Genomic DNA, 15,634 nt, shown 5'->3' with positions numbered 1-15,634 from the left:
ACTAATCCTAATCCGAACTTACCATTCCCTGTGTTAGCCCTGTTGGGTGCTTTGTTCGGTTTTTGACCAGTTGGAGGTTGCAGAGAGGGATGTTCCGCGTATCAACTTCTTGATTTGGGTGGTGCGGGTGTGTTTAAGATTCTTCAACTATTTTAAACCCACGTTCACCTTAGACTTCGCACCCGCGGCAAACGTAACGAACGAGTTATCAATTGAGTTTTACCCTGCGCGGGCATGCACTTTTAAATTAGTTATACCGTAACTATTGATTATTTCATTAGATTAGATAAAATAGAAAAATCATCACAAGACTATATATAATATATACATGCAGAAAGAGTTCTGCCATGGGGGGTCTGTGAAGAAAAAAATGATCATATTTCAATAACCCATGTTTCACACATGCCCCTATCCTACCCCTTCTTCAAGTACAACGCTCCCCAACCGAAAAACCTGTACACCGCTGTAATAGCCAGCAATATACCAACCCACTTCCCAGTCCTCCCCGTCGCATACCCATAAGAACTTAGCACCCCTGTCCCAGCAATCTTGCACTGCGACTCCAGCTCGCTGCCATACATACATTGACAACCGGGCCCACAATTAAAAGTCCTCTCGGCAAACTCATTAACCATCATGCCTTGAAAGACGTAGGCCTGGTAGTCGATATAGTGGAAGACGTAGCGCCAGAAGACGTTGAGGACGGTGGGGGAGACCATGAAGCCGCCGACACACATCCAAAGGCCGTTGGTGAAGGCGGTGAGGGCGAGGGCGATGACGAAGTTGGGGAACAGAGCGGAAATGAGCACAACGAGGGATTCGGCGGCGAGTAAGTCGAGGAAGAGCCACATAACGAAGGTGAAAAAGCCCGTCGCGGTGTTATGGTAGTTTACGAGCCAGAAGGAGACGACAGCGAAGAGGATTGTTATGAAGACTGTGATACGGTTTAGCGGGCTGGTTGGGGTTGTCTTTTGTCTTTTGTTGCGCTTTTTTGAGCGAGGGGATGGTACCTACATAGGAATGGAATGCCGATTATGAAATTGGATAGGACAAATGATAGTGGTCCGTATAAGCCATTGGCCCTTTCTTTGATAAAGGCGGCGCGATCCTCGAGGAACGAGGGGACGTAAGCGACGGCCATGAAAGACATGAAAGCAGATGAGAAGAACTACATAGGAAAGAAGTTTGTTAGAAGGACTTTACACGATCAGGTGTCGTGGGGTGTTTCCTTACAAGTGCGTTGATGAAAGGTTGGATGTTTTCTTGGCCAGAACCCAGCCGAAGCCACACTGTGCCGACCAAAATGGCCAATCCTAGGGACGTGTGATGTTAGTAGGGACGGGGAGACATACATTATGGAAAACAACTCACCGAGATACATGATGATTCGGACGCCATATGCGATCACATCGCGATAGCTCTTGATAAAGGACCTATGGAGTAGAGTAAAGATAGTACCGACGGCGCTTGCGCCTCGCAAGGAGGTCGAGGGAATTTCATATTTCTCAGCCGTATTCACAGCTTTTTGAATCTCCTTATCCAGCTCCGAGGCCTCATCTGATTTTTCCCAATTCGCAAAAATTTGCGATAGCTGTGCTTCCGCGATCTCTCGATCACTTGCAAAGTCGGTATTCACTAGGTCAAGGACGAATTCTGCTGGGTTCATCTGGAGTGGCATGGGGTATCCGGTCTTGTCGAGGTAAGGTTTCATTTCGGAGCTTGACCCGAAGTAACAAGTCCGGCCTGCGGAAAGAATCATGAGTTTGTCAAAGGTCTTGAAGGTGGCTGTGGACGGTTGGTGAATGCTGGCAATCACAATGATCTTTACGGCACTTATCAGCAAATTTGAGAGTCCCGCGCCCGAGTGTTTGTGCGTAACCGACCTTATTTTTCTTTGCAAGTTTCTGTACAAAAGACATCACTTCAAAGCTTGCTGTGGAGTCCAGGCCGCTAGTCGGCTCATCAAGGAATATTATTTTCGGACAGGTGATCAGCTGGCTAGCAACGCTTACACGGCGTTTCTGGCCACCGCTGATGCCTTTGCGAATTGGGGTCCCAATTAAGGTCTTGGCCTGGTTTTGTATTCCGAATGCATTTAGAAGGGTGGAGATACGTTCCAAGCGTTCCTTTTTCGGGACCGAGCTTCAAATGAGAGTTTAGGATATGATTCCAATTGGGCATGTAGGTACAAAAAACCTACTCACCTGGGAAGGGATAGCTGAGCACAGAAGTACAAGGTCTCCTCCACTGTCAAGGCTCCCACCAGAATATCTTCCTGCTCAACGTAGGAACTTATGTTCCTGAATGTCTCGAGGTCGATTTTCCGTCCGTTGACGAGAATTTCTCCTTCAATTTCAGCACCAGGGGCCGAGTCACGATGGGCGAGGACGTTCAGCAAAGTCGTTTTCCCACTGCCAGAAGGGCCCATCAGGACCACGACTTCCCCTATGATCGAGTTAGCGCTTCCTCCGCGAGGTTGAGTGACGCAAACTTGATCGGCGCCTGCACGTGAAATGTATGTAGAAATACGGACCTGGGTTGGCATGGCCGTTCGAGTTTTCCAGAATAGCCTTCGGTTTCTTTGTTTCGCGGTCCTTGACTGTGACAGACACACCTTTCCAAGAAAAGGAATGGACAGTCTCGTTCATAAGAAAAGCATGTTGCTCACTGCTTGCTGCCTCGAGATCTGCAGACATGGTGAAGCCAATTGACGTACTCTTTGCTTTCCTGTAGTTCTCAAAAGCACTCGAATTTAACTCGCAGAAGCGAAAGAAAAAGAAAAAGAAAACAGGGTAGAAACGAGCCTCCCTTTATTGTAAATGAAATCGAGGAGATTAATTAATGATGCATCATGAAACTCATTTAGCCGCTTAGCACACACTCTTTATTTTTAACAACTTGCCCTGCCGCCCTCTCCGGGGCCGCGCTGAAGGCTCCAAAGCCCGCAGCGGTGACCAAAGTGGATCCGGAACGATTAGAACTCCCCTAAGGGTAGTCAAGTTCGCCGTGAAATAGAGTTCGCTCGCTGACAGTGTTTTAGGTTTCCAAACCCAAGAGGGACGCAACAACGTACATGCATCGGACAGAGCAGACCCTTGTGATCCGGATACCTGCTGGGCCCCGCTCCTTTGCGCAGGCATTCCGGCATGGGGGAGCCCTGTCGAGGTCGCTAGAGCGCTGCACCGCTGATGAGAAAAACGTGCAGTAGCCCGACCTTAAGTTAAAATAGTTGCGATTAGTCGCGCTGGTCCACCCAACACCCTGTGTCTTGCGAGGGCTTGCTGGAGGTGGAAATTATGGGCACAGCTGGAGGCGGGTAGCAACCAGCCATTGTGGGGAGGGATTCGAGCCAGCATCATCGGCGGCGCACCAGGCTAGTCTCACTTGAACGATCATCGGGGAGATGAATGACGGTTTATTCAGAGACAGAAGGGGAAATGAGAGGAGCCGTCGAGATTGTCGAAATCGATGTGAAACCGAGGGCGAGCACAGATACTTATAAGCTTTCCAGAATTTCTGCACCCGATAAAAGGGTCAACAGTCAACATCATTCCCCAATTCCAGGATCAATGTGAAGCAGCTAACTCATCCATTGTTGCTGCAAGCAATCTCGAGGGAACAATGTCAAGCCAGAGGGGGAGCGGCGCGCTAGACCAGAACCAACCCCAGCCACCGCCAACTGGCATTCATCCCCATGAGCCTTGACTTGCATACGCATGCATACATCGAGAACTAGTAGTCCATAGTAAGCGATGGATGGATTTCCAGACCCTGACAAAGTCCCTCCCTGATCCGTGCTTGAGAGAGACAATTCCAAAGTATCGCGTTGGGGGCAGTACGCAGTAGTTGGCTTCCTCTCCACAATTTGATATGCTCGTAATTATCTATCTCCACAACCAAAGCTCGTCCGCGGGTGAAGGAAACCAACAAACCAAGCATTCTTAGCTGATCTTGGTTGACGGGATTTAACTAACTTACCACCATCATCGCCTGCACATCCTGCAGTCAGTGCGCGACCCTTGGACCGCTTCCATTCACGAGTCACCGTCGCTACCAGATCTCTTGGATCAACGAACCTCACCCGAGCCATGCTAGCGGCTTCGGGATGGCACATGCCCCCAAACCCGCTTCAATTGTTCCTGACGAGACAACGACTCCATCTCAGCTCCACCGCTGCTCTCCCTTGTCCTGTTCGCAGCCCCCTGATTCTCTGCAGTTTATCCTGCGTCAAAGACGGGGGAACCGAACTAGCTAATTAAACTATGCTGGCCAGGCCGCTCAGAGCGCTGGTCGCGTTTTGCTTCCTTCTTCTCACATATCTCTCATTTAGCTCGTTCAGGAGATCGTCGTATACCAGGACACACGTCCTCCCATCTCCCTTCGAAGCCCGTTCGCTGCAATCCCGCCAGATCAGATTCTGGCACACTTTCCTGCCGATCCTCCAGCAGAATGCGCCAGACTGCCCGTCCCCGCATCGAGATCGCAATGCGGAAGCGGTTGGCTTCAATGCGGCCGAACCACCACCACGTCCTTCCCTGATCTCGATGCCAGAGGAGGATGTGCTTAAGATGCAACAGGCACATACACGGTTCTTGCAACAAGTCAAGTCGTCCTCCGATTTGAAGCCCATTGTTATTCCGGAAAGTCGCGGAGTGGTGTATGCGGCGGGGGGCAGATATCTGCCAGTTCTCGTCTCCTCCTTGCGAATGTTACGCCGGACCGGTTCAAACCTGCCTGTCGAACTCTTCCTCAAAGACCGTTCTGAATACGAAAGCACCATTTGCGACGAAGTCCTTCCCTCGCTGAACGGCCGCTGCGTTGTCCTTTCTGATATACTCAGCGCCACTCCTATTCCCACAAATGGCGATGGCGACTCTCTTGCCAGCAATGACAACCAAGAGCCTAAGACTGAGATAGCGCACTACCAACTCAAAATATTTGCCATGCTTTTCTCCTCCTTCGAGGAAATTGTCTGGCTAGACGCGGACTGTTTCCCTTTACACAAGCCTGAAGAGCACCTCAACTCAAACCCCTACAAAATGACTGGAATGGTCACCTGGCCCGACTTCTGGATCTCCACCGTGTCCCCCTTATACTACAACATATCGCAACTACCAATCCCATCTATGGGACTGCGCGCCTCGTCGGAAACCGGCCAAATTCTCCTTTCCAAGAAGTCACACCAAATCACCCTGCTCCTCTCCACCTACTACAACTACTACGGACCTTCACATTACTTCCCGCTCCTCTCACAAGGTGCCCCAGGCGAAGGCGATAAGGAAACATTCCTCCAAGCCGCCTCTGCCGCGGGAGAGCCGTTCTACGCCACCAGCGAACCCGTCAGGGCAATCGGACACGTGAAAGGAGACGGTGACGACATCGCAGGTTCCGCAATGGTCCAATTCGACCCCTCAAACGAGTATCGCAATTCCCAAACCACTCTCACAAGCTCACATAATAAGATGAATAGTAACCACCGCCACAGCGACAGCAACACCAACACCAACACCACACCACTGCGCGTCTCCTTCATCCACGCCAACTTCCCCAAATTCAATCCAGCCACCGTCTTCGACCAAACCCACGAGACAAAGCCCACCTACAGACCTGACGGCAGCGACGGCCGCGCATGGGTTGTGGCGCGCGACACTCTCTCGCGCTTCGGATATGATGTAGAACGCGCGTTCTGGGAGGAGATTATGTGGGTTGCGTGTGAGTTGGAGGGGAAATTTAAGGCATGGGAGGGCCGTGAGGGGATCTGCGAGAGGGTGCGGAGGTATTGGGCGAATGTGTTCGGGGAGGGGGTGGGGGATGTGGATGGGGTGACAGAACTTTGGGGTGACGGAGCTGTGGGGAAGGAGACATAACTGTAGAAAAATAAAAGTACAGCGGGAAGGGATACGTTGGGAGGGGAGCCCCCTAGTGGATGGGTGAGGGATCGTATAGAGTTATGTGCTTTTCTCTTATTTCTTTCCCCTTCTCGGTTTGGGTTTGGGTTTGGGTTTGGTTTATTGCATTACACATTTCTTTTGTTACTGAGCGACCATTCCATTCCATTCTTATATATATATATATAGAGATACATATCTTCTTTTCATTATCGTTTTCCCCTCCAGTGCTGGTCTCAACCTCCTCGTCCCCCACCCCCCAGCTTTGCCCCGGGCTTCTTTTTACTTTGCCCTCATTCTCTTATCATTATCTACTTTAAACTGTTGCACATACGTTTCTGTAAACATACATACCTGTACATACAGATAAGTTGTCTAGATATACAGATACCCGAGTTTCCCAGGCTCCTCCTCTATAAAGAAGATTTGTATATAATAATACTAGAAAGTTGAGTATTGGATATCCACACGTCTAGGAATGATAATGGGTTTCGCACTCACTCGTTGGTCAATGAGGATAGTCGGGTTTGGATCTCGAAATTCCTCATTGCAATCAATAATTGAAAAATGCCCGAGCTTCTTAAACAATTAACTTAAAAAAGTTTTGTATTGTTAACTATTTCATCATTTTTCCTGACGCTTTTATCTAGCTATGGTCTCTTTCTATAATTCTTTTCTCTCTATTCAGCACCCGACTCCTGATTTCAGTGATATATTCATATTTGTCGGGGATTTGAGGAATTAAAGGGTGACTGAGTGATGTTGAAGCTCTTTTTCAAGCACGCTCATACATACATACATACATACATACATACATATATATATATATATATATACATATACATTAAAACAGAAATCTGCCTACCTCCTTGTCTATCTGCAAGATATATGAGTGGAGAAACTTATAATACCGAGATTTCTGCATGTCTGTCTACTCGCAGAACTGTCTGTAGCGCTATAGAGGCCAAGGACTGCCAATCGAAAACTGGAGGTTGCTTTTCCCTTCTGTCTATGAGATATATATTGATGGCAGTGACACACCCAATTTTCTAAAATAAAGAAGATCAATGGATATACAACTATTAGTATTTACGCTAATACATCTATTATACGGCTGAATGCAGTCGTCTGTCAGCAAGCAGAGCGCACACTATCAAGTGTGAAGAAAGTACATGGAGAGAGCGAAGCATGCCTGTAGTAATGGCTATAGAAGTATGTAGAAGCATTCCTGCATTTATGTGCAGAAGGATATGTAGCTCGATATCCAACACCAAGCCACCGTCCCGTAAATCAGCGATATTCCATATTTACATATTGCACGACAGGGATACGAAAAGAGCATATTCAAAATCTCAGGCCATTCCGATCCCTCCGACTCCACTGATGAATCTCAGGCCCCTTCGTCACATCCCTCGTCTTCTGCCTATACAACATCCGTGTCAGTTGCTTATACAGGAAAACAGAGCTACCGTGATACGTAATAGAATGGTCAGAATCCGTAAACCACTGCGACTCCATCTTCTGAGGTGGCACTCCACCGCCCATCAACATATCGGTCAGGGCAGCAGAATGCTGGAAGTGCACGTTATCGTCTCCCGTGCCGTGCTGCAGTAGGAAACTGCCCGCGATATTAGAAAAGCCCGCGGGCTTGCGCACTGCGCTGGTGTTATATCCCGCCTCGTTCAGTTCGAAGGTTTTCATGTAGCGTTCGGTGTACATGCTATCGTACAGGCGCCAGTCAGTGACGGGTGCAGTGATCATACCGAAGGAGAAGACGCCGCTGTCAGTCTCGAGCACCTTGGACGAGAGATAACCGCCATAGCTCCAGCCCCATATGCCGATACGGTCCTTGTCGACGAAGCAATTCTTACCTATGGCCTTCGCAGCTGCGATTTGGTCTTGCGCTTCGAGTAGGTCGAGTTGCTTGGCGACGGCTGCGCGGAATTTGCGGCCCCTGAAGCCTGTGCCACGGTTGTCAACGGTCCAGGTGATGTATTCTAACTCTGGGTCGGATGCGATGTAGGCTTTCCAGTCCAGCGCTTTCCAGGCTTTGCTAGCCTCTTGAGCTCCTGGTCCACCATACGGGGTGAAGAGGACCGGGTATTTCTTCCTTTGGTCAAAGTTTGCTGGAAGGCGCTGCATGACAGTGAGGTTGAAGCCGGATTCAATGGAGAGGTCAAAAAATGAGATTTTGGGTAGTTTGAATTCTTTGAGCGCGTCTACTATGTCCTCGTTGCTGGTGATCACTCGGAGCGGCTTAGGGGAATCAACAGAGAAGAGTTCCTGGTAAGGAACGTCTGGGCCACCGTAGGTGAGCAAATAATATCCACCCTTGGAGGAGAAGGACGCAGACCAGTAACCTGCGACTGTGTCATCGACGAGAGGTTTGCTTTTCAAGGTGCGGAATGACACCGAATACAGATGCCGTTCTGTAGGGTGATGTTTGGTTGAAAGGTAATAGATCAATTCGCGCTCCCTGTCGATGCTAACAATGGACGTGACCTCCCATTCTCCAGAAGTCAATGAGATCGGCTCACCTCCCTCCACGGGGAACAAATAAATATGTGCCCATCCAGACACATCAGAGATATCTGCATAGTAGGTGTTGTGATGGCCTTGGGTTTTTTCGTTTTGAACCTTGCCGACATAATTGATGGACAATAGATTGTCCAACCAACCATCGGTGCCATCTCTTTCACGAACTACCGAAGATTTTCCAGAGGAAGCATACACCAGAATAACTTTTTCTTGATCTTGGACTCTATTGAAAGCGCGGAACACGACTGCTTCGTGCTTCTCAGTGACCCACGCAACTTCACCAATGATTAGGTCATCCGCGGGAAATGCTTCGGAAGACACCTTTTTGCTTTTGAGGGAGTTCACGTCTAAGATATGGAATTCGACTCGGGGATTGGTTTGAGACACCTTTGGATAACGGATATCCAATTCCTTTGGGTAGGACGGAGGCACTTCTTGATTGCCCATATAGTACGGAACTGTATATGTTGGTACCCCAGTTTCATCAAAGCGTAGGAAAGCAAGATATTGCCCGTCAGGGGAGAACCAAAGCGCATACCGATCGCCAAAGATTTCTTCCTCATAGACCCAATCGGGGACACCATTAAAGGTGTCAACACCTCCGTCCGAAGTAATTTGCGTAGTGGTACCGTCCTTCCAGATAAACAAATTGTTTCCACGGACGTATGCAATTGCATTTCCAACAGGGCTCCAAGCAGCATACTGCAGATCGCCGGCTTGGTCTTTGGCCAAGGGAGTCAATTCTCCAGACTCAACGTCTTGAATGAAGTAGTTTGCGAAATAGGAATGGCGATACTGCTTGGTGTAGTTGGTAGCCCACATAACTGCTGATAGGTCTGGCTTGAGGAAATATTCATGGGCATCATCCGGCACCCGGTCAGAATCGATCAAGACCCTCTGGGTTTCAGTGGCGATATGCTGCAAAACAAGAGTCGAATCCGATTTCTGATATACATATTGACCGTCCTTATCAGTGGAAACCCAGTCCACTGAGATGGTTTCGGGAGCAAAGGGCTTTTGGAGAACGGTCTCATTATAGCTCAGAAGTCTATTTCCGCTTCCAGTAGGCGGATGAGGCTGGCGCGGCGGCTTGATAGCCTGGCAGATACCAGCAAAAAAAAGAAGAGGAAATGCCTACAAATTTGACTGCTCAGTTAATATGTCACATTTTCAGAGACAATTTGAACTTGTTATGAATTTGTTTGCTTTGCCAGACTTGCCTTCATGTTGAATTTTTCCAATGGAAGCGAAATCACCAACACCGCCCTTTTCAGCGCTGGAGCAGCGCGCGAAATGAAGAACCGGAAACAAAGGTGCGGAAACAGCACCGTTTTCTAGGGGAATTCGAATCTAAAGCTTCTCCGTAAAGGAATTTCTTTCGGTTCCTCCAGCATCCGCAGAGGACTCATGCTGAGGGGAACAATGGTGATAGATAAGATACGAGTGGTCTCGGTTGAACAAGGTTATAAACATCTGGATATGCATGATGTCCCCAGCCAAGGACCCAATGTTTGCAGATCGCTCATGCTATGTCAATGGCACCTTCTCCTTTCCTGCAAATCGGCGGCTGTTTAACCATATCTTCCCTAGTTCCTCTCTTGGCCGTCATCAAACAGGACAGAGAATGTTACATCGACAATTCAACCAGTTGCAAAAATTGTTCTTGATCTCCCTGCTTCGAGCAGATATACAGCGCTGCAATTGGCCGAAGGATTCTCAACATGATTATGCATGGAGAACAGTTGCAGCTGGTGCCTTTGGATGCCAGAGTGCTGAGTGAGAGATGCGGAGAAGTAGTGGCTCAGATAAGCATCATCGTAGTGCAGAGTCTAGTCAAGGCTAACCAGTATTAGTTCAGGGGCTTGATCGACTTCCGCAGCTAACCACGGTGTTGATATCTGCTCTGATATGCCTTCGTCTTCCAAATTCCAACTTGGTTTCTGCCCCTCGAACAAGTTTGTAATGGCGATTCACCACATCAGAGCCGACATCACAATTCCTGTCTACATGTTAAAATATTCAAGAATGAATGGTGTTCATACCCTTGTTTTTGTGCACCAATCTTTAGTCCCCATCAACTATTTTCACTGGCCTCGACTGACATACCCTTGTGTACTGCGAGCCCTGCAGTATTTATCTTATTCCGGATGGATAATGCTATTCAGTCAGGGATGGTCTGTCCAACAACCCTGCCTTGAGCCTGGCATTGGTACATCACAACGTGGATACGCATAAGGTTGCGCAGTTTCTCCTCCCTTGGCCAGCGCACGCCCTGGGCTGTTTGTCAACTTCTGATCAGTTTGCCTAAGTTGCATTCTAGTAACAATGGGGCCCTCTTCATGTAGGAAACCTTCGAACATAACGAAACGAGGCCAAATCTCTCGGAATGCAGAGATAGATCTGCTGACACACGGTGTGCTGGTGGTCAATGCAATTTCTGGCTGCATTGCCAATCACTCAGGCTATATTCTTTTAACATTCACAGGTGCACCTTCTCGGGCCTTATTGGGCGCGAGATTCCAGACCCGTTCTGTTGATACAAGAAAACAACTATCAGGGCTTTGTTTTTTGTTTTTGTTTTTTTTTTTTTTTTCCCCTCGCAGCCTTCCATCGCGCGGAGCTAGAAGACGGAATCACCCTGCGTGGAGATTTTATATGAAACAAGCAGCCAGAGCAACAAGACCATCCACAAAACCAGAGGCAATTTCCACTACATCACAAACTACATCTTCGTTTAACCACCATTCGCTGACACCGTGTACACTTTCCGCAAATTCAATTAAAGTAGTCAAGCCAAATTCGTTGCCACCCATGCATCGAAAAAAAAAATGTCACCACTGTCCACAAAACGGTGGCTGTAAGGATCGTTCCTTCGTCGCGGAAATGCCATTAGAAAACGCAGCATAATGCTTCCAAGCTCCACCCGTCAAATTACCATATCTCCAGTCCTATGAGACACTGGAACTACTGATTTCCAACACTACTGCACACTCCAGGTTTTACAAATCTTCGTGTCAACTCCATGCATCTCCTTTGGGAAATGGCAATTTGGTCGGTGGCAAGGATTGTTCGGACACCTATGGCCAGAATAACAATTTTCGTCCTCGCATTCCAAACCAGAAGGACACGGCGCAAGTCGCGCTACGTAGCGCAAAGCCTCCATCATTTTATCGTTCAACCTTTCGCCATGCTCATGCTTACAGGCAAGAAAGTGACAGGTGCCCAGAAGATGGTATGGGTTGCAAAGCTTTCGCGATTTAAGGCTTTGAACAATGCTTGATGAGGGTTTAATTGGAGAGTCGACTCTCTGCCCATGTTTATTTTTCAGAACCGCCACCCCGCACACGGTACCGTTACCATTGAACCAAGCTGGTCCGTTGGCGCCGCTCGGTGACCCCGGCGTTTTCTCAACTGGTGCCGGAGTGGATGGGCGAGACCCGTTATACGCCGGGGGCGAACTGCTAAAGGATGCAGCAGAGGCATAGCTTGGTGGCGATTTTGTCGGATTCGGTTCATATATTGGCGTGGCGGAAAATGAAACTCGCCGAATTGGAGGTAGTTTCGTGTCACGGAAAACCGTCGGGAATGAGGTAGTACGGTATTTGTCCTTCAACTGTGCGAGCTCTTTCTCGAACGGCGGTCCTTCGAGCATCGTCACACGCTTGCAGAAGTCTGTAGTACTGCTGTAGGGCCCGAGTAGCCGGGCATACCCGTTATCTGTGGAGCCGGCAAACACGATGTGTTTGCAATGGACATTGCCGGCGTGCAACTTGAAAGTTTCTATATTGAAAGTGATCAACTGGGAAATTCTCTCTTTCATAGGATGGCGGCGGGGCATTCATGAAAGGCAGATTGCCTAAGAATAGGAACTGACCTCGAATCTTCTCGTCCGAGCATTCCTTGCCAGCACCAGCGTCCACAAAATCGCATAGGGGGTGGCCCATGTTGAACCCACGAACAAACAGCTCAAACTCATTTTCATCGTCCAGTATATGAGCCTCCTGGTATGTCCTCCTCAATCCCTTCAAATTTGCGTAGACACGGACAACCACAGGGAGGTCAGGGCGAAGATCAGCCAATTCATTCTGTACGTACTCCGAAACGTGTTGGATTAGGCGTCGAGCGGCATCTTGACCCCCTAATTCACCATTTTCTACAAACTCGTCCAAAAACTGCAATCCAGGATAGTATCAGCATTGACGAGATCCAATGACCCTTAAAGGTTTTTAAAATCCACAAGGGAGAACGCGGTAAAGTCCCATACATTCATCGAGTCTCCATCAACCAAAACGGACACAAATGCATTACGTTCCTAGATATCAGACACCCATACAGTTAGCCAAACTCTTCAAAAGTTTGTAAAGTATATCCAGCGAGTGTGAAAGACGTCTTACCATATTCTGCTGAAGCTTGGTCAACTCTGTCTTTGCTTCTCTGGAGCGTTGATGATACATATTTGCCATATCCTCCTGTTTTTCTAGGCGTACTTTCTTCTCGTCAATATCTAATTCGAGGTCTTTGATCTTTTGGAGCAATCCCTTTCCCCCCACATCCGTCAGTTTTCAAATGCTTTCTCCAGCGGGTCAAGGAGAATTGGATCTGGGATTAAACAAGCAAATTAAGGAAAAATCACCTCGACGAAACCGTAAAAGGCTTCATTGGCTTCTCTAAGCTTCATAAAGTGCTCATGATCAGGACTGGCCATCCCGACGCCCGTCTCTGACATATCTGGAATTTCTGATATTGAAATCTTCGTTGCTTGCTCATTCGAAGTGAGAAAAGTAATAATAAACGGCCTGCTGCTTTGGGATTATGGGACACAACACCAGCTGCTCCATTTTTGCATGTACACATATATATATATATATATACATATACATATATATGAGTAACTAAAGCTTATATCGACACTGAACGGTACACTTCACGCCCCTCCAAACGGCCACTTGTCGGGCGCCATTAGGCAAGGCCTTGCATGGGATTGAGAACAACAAATGTACGAAGCCGTAGCCTGAGAATATACAGTTTACCAATGAAGAAAAGGCACATCAGGGTTTATTTGACTTAGGGGCAAACTGAGTAATGAGCATCGACATCATTTTCTGCAGTTTTCAATTAAATATTACGACTGTGCCCCCCAGCTCCAGCTCAGAGGCCTTGTTTTCGTGTGCTTTTGCTTGCTGTTCTTGAAGCAATGCATACTGTATGTACTGTACAGTCAATGTATATGTGAACGAGGGGTTTGCGGGTTTGACCCGATTCCCCAGTGCTGCAGCAGGCCAAGGCTGAACAACAACTGCTGGCCCAATGCCTGCCGTCGCCGCCTCACCCCAGCATCGTCTGGCAACTGTGGATTCAACGTATCAACTCTCTTGTTGTTATGTTTTTGCCCGTGGTGGGTAAATCTACCGAGATTTAGTTAGGATGGAGTTATGTGTGTTTTACCTTTCATTCCTATCGGCCTATCATTGCCTTGGAATGCAAATATGCCGACGGACATCGATTCCAGCCATTGATTTATCCGGGAAAGATAGGTCCTGCTTGAAACCCCTCCCCTCCCCCTCTTCCACCCAGTCACAGTTTCTTCCTTCGTCCGTCTACATGTAAGGAGGTAAATCCATTTACGGGTCGCTTCACGCTCAATGGATGAGGAATCCAGGATGCTAAGTGACCCACGCGAGCACCTAGAACATGACGAAGAACTAGCTTCCCCCTTCCACCGAAACTTGTCATTTCATCGCTGTCATCGCATGAGCTCTAAGGGGTAAAACCAGAAATTGAACAGCGAATATCTATTTATATCGTTGAAAGAATCGATTCCCAAGGCTCCTTGCCGGGGTAGCCATAGACTGAGTCATTCAAGTTAACCAATGGGCATGTTTCAAATGGAATAGCTAATCCATATTCCTTAATGCTACTAAAGTCTTCACATCTTACGCTGTACTCCTTTTTCTCTCAAACCAAAGCGATCGTTAGGCACTATATTTCGGTGCGATTATTCTGCCTCCAAGCGAATCCCGACAACGCCTGCTGGTGTTTAACCCTTTCTAATTAACAACGCCCCAGTCGACACTAGTGCGCGATCCATGGGTTGGTAGCTGTGATATCGGAAGGGTATAACCGACCAACCATCCATCGCAGTAAAGGCACTCTCAGCAGACGTTCAGGTTCCTGTGCAACATAGTTACCTTGTCCAATGAGCTCATCGATTGTCACCTAACGGAGAGACGAGGGAGGATATATTACTCATCAATGTCCCCAAAATCCTTGGATATGATCAAGGACAAAGGATATTAATCGACTCTTACGCTGTTGCTATCTTTATCTATTTTTTCTTTCTTCGATGCCTGGCTGGGGTTGAATAAAATTGATGTTGGCCGAACACACACAAAGTATGTTCAATTGAAGGCACCTTTTCACACATAGATAATAAAAAGGGATTCCGAATGTAGATTCCTTCGCTGTTTGAATGCCTTTCATCAAGTCAGTGTGTTTACCGAAAGAAGGGCGACTTAGATATTTCGCTTGCATCAGTTATCGGTCAATTCTCAGAGAATATCGTGAGGATTTCAGACTTTGATTCACGTTCTCTCTTAGTCTTTAAGGAGAGAAGTGTCTGTAACGCGGCACATTTAGTTAGCATTGGTTCAACGCGATTATGGGAAGTAGAGTTCCATCAGATCCACAGAGTTTGAGGATAGCCCATAAGTCTTGCCGAGAAAGTCCTCAACCACCTGTATGATCGTAGTCAACGGAGTTCCACCTCAGAGATAGACTGGCGGATGATGTGTAAAGAGATCAACAGGTGTTTCCCAGGGGACTCTTCTTGATACATTCGCTTGATATGTGTGGAACACGTCACACATATATCAGGCGTAGGAAGGCTAGCTCTCGGTACTCTTTTTCTTAGGTATTCGCTGCACTATTCAGACAGCAGAGGGGACAATGAAAGTCTTTTAAGTAGCTCAAGGTCAAGAAGTGACATCAGCTGAAACGTGTTCGTTAATGAGTGTCATGTACTCGTAAATTGGACCCTCAATTACGTCTCGCAACATGTCAATCAATGCGGGGGACTTGCGAAGCCAAGGTGTGGTCTTTTGGGTCTCGAAAGACACCTCGCTTGCATTACCTTACAGTCCAGACCATGGCCAATCATCGCCAAGTTAGGCATTGCATTTGACCCATAGTTACTCGTATTCCCAGGAATA

General features: G+C 47.8%; 3 protein-coding genes across 3 annotated transcripts; 1 reads left to right on the top strand and 2 right to left on the bottom strand.

The window, feature by feature from the left end:
- Nucleotides 1–33: 33 nt before the first annotated feature.
- Nucleotides 34–3,331, bottom strand: HCBG_00367 (ABC transporter; the record flags this gene model as incomplete). The annotated part of the gene is made up of 8 exons (XM_045427417.1): nt 34–147; nt 489–934; nt 1,372–1,822; nt 1,884–2,142; nt 2,205–2,445; nt 2,534–2,727; nt 3,074–3,214; nt 3,261–3,331. The coding sequence occupies 8 exons, from the start codon at nt 3,329–3,331 to the stop codon at nt 34–36; spliced, it is 1,917 nt and encodes a 638-aa protein (XP_045291392.1).
- Nucleotides 3,332–4,262: 931 nt separating this feature from the next.
- Nucleotides 4,263–5,867, top strand: HCBG_00366 (uncharacterized protein; the record flags this gene model as incomplete). The annotated part of the gene is made up of 1 exon (XM_045427416.1): nt 4,263–5,867. One exon carries the CDS (start codon nt 4,263–4,265, stop codon nt 5,865–5,867), a length of 1,605 nt encoding a protein of 534 aa, XP_045291391.1.
- Nucleotides 5,868–7,232: 1,365 nt separating this feature from the next.
- HCBG_00365 (extracellular dipeptidyl-peptidase Dpp4) lies at nt 7,233–13,152 on the bottom strand (the record flags this gene model as incomplete). Its single annotated transcript, XM_045427415.1, has 8 exons — nt 7,233–9,524; nt 9,683–9,760; nt 10,118–10,255; nt 10,311–10,429; nt 10,918–10,956; nt 11,418–12,206; nt 12,301–12,598; nt 13,060–13,152. 8 exons carry the CDS (start codon nt 13,150–13,152, stop codon nt 7,233–7,235), a joined length of 3,846 nt encoding a protein of 1,281 aa, XP_045291390.1.
- Nucleotides 13,153–15,634: the final 2,482 nt, after the last annotated feature.

The sequence above is a fragment of the Histoplasma capsulatum genome (assembly GCF_000150115.1).
Source record: "Histoplasma capsulatum G186AR genomic scaffold supercont2.1, whole genome shotgun sequence".
Lineage (NCBI taxonomy): Eukaryota > Fungi > Ascomycota > Eurotiomycetes > Onygenales > Ajellomycetaceae > Histoplasma > Histoplasma capsulatum.
The sequence above is the reverse complement of the archived record's forward strand: the minus strand, read 5'-3'. Positions and strand labels throughout refer to the sequence as shown.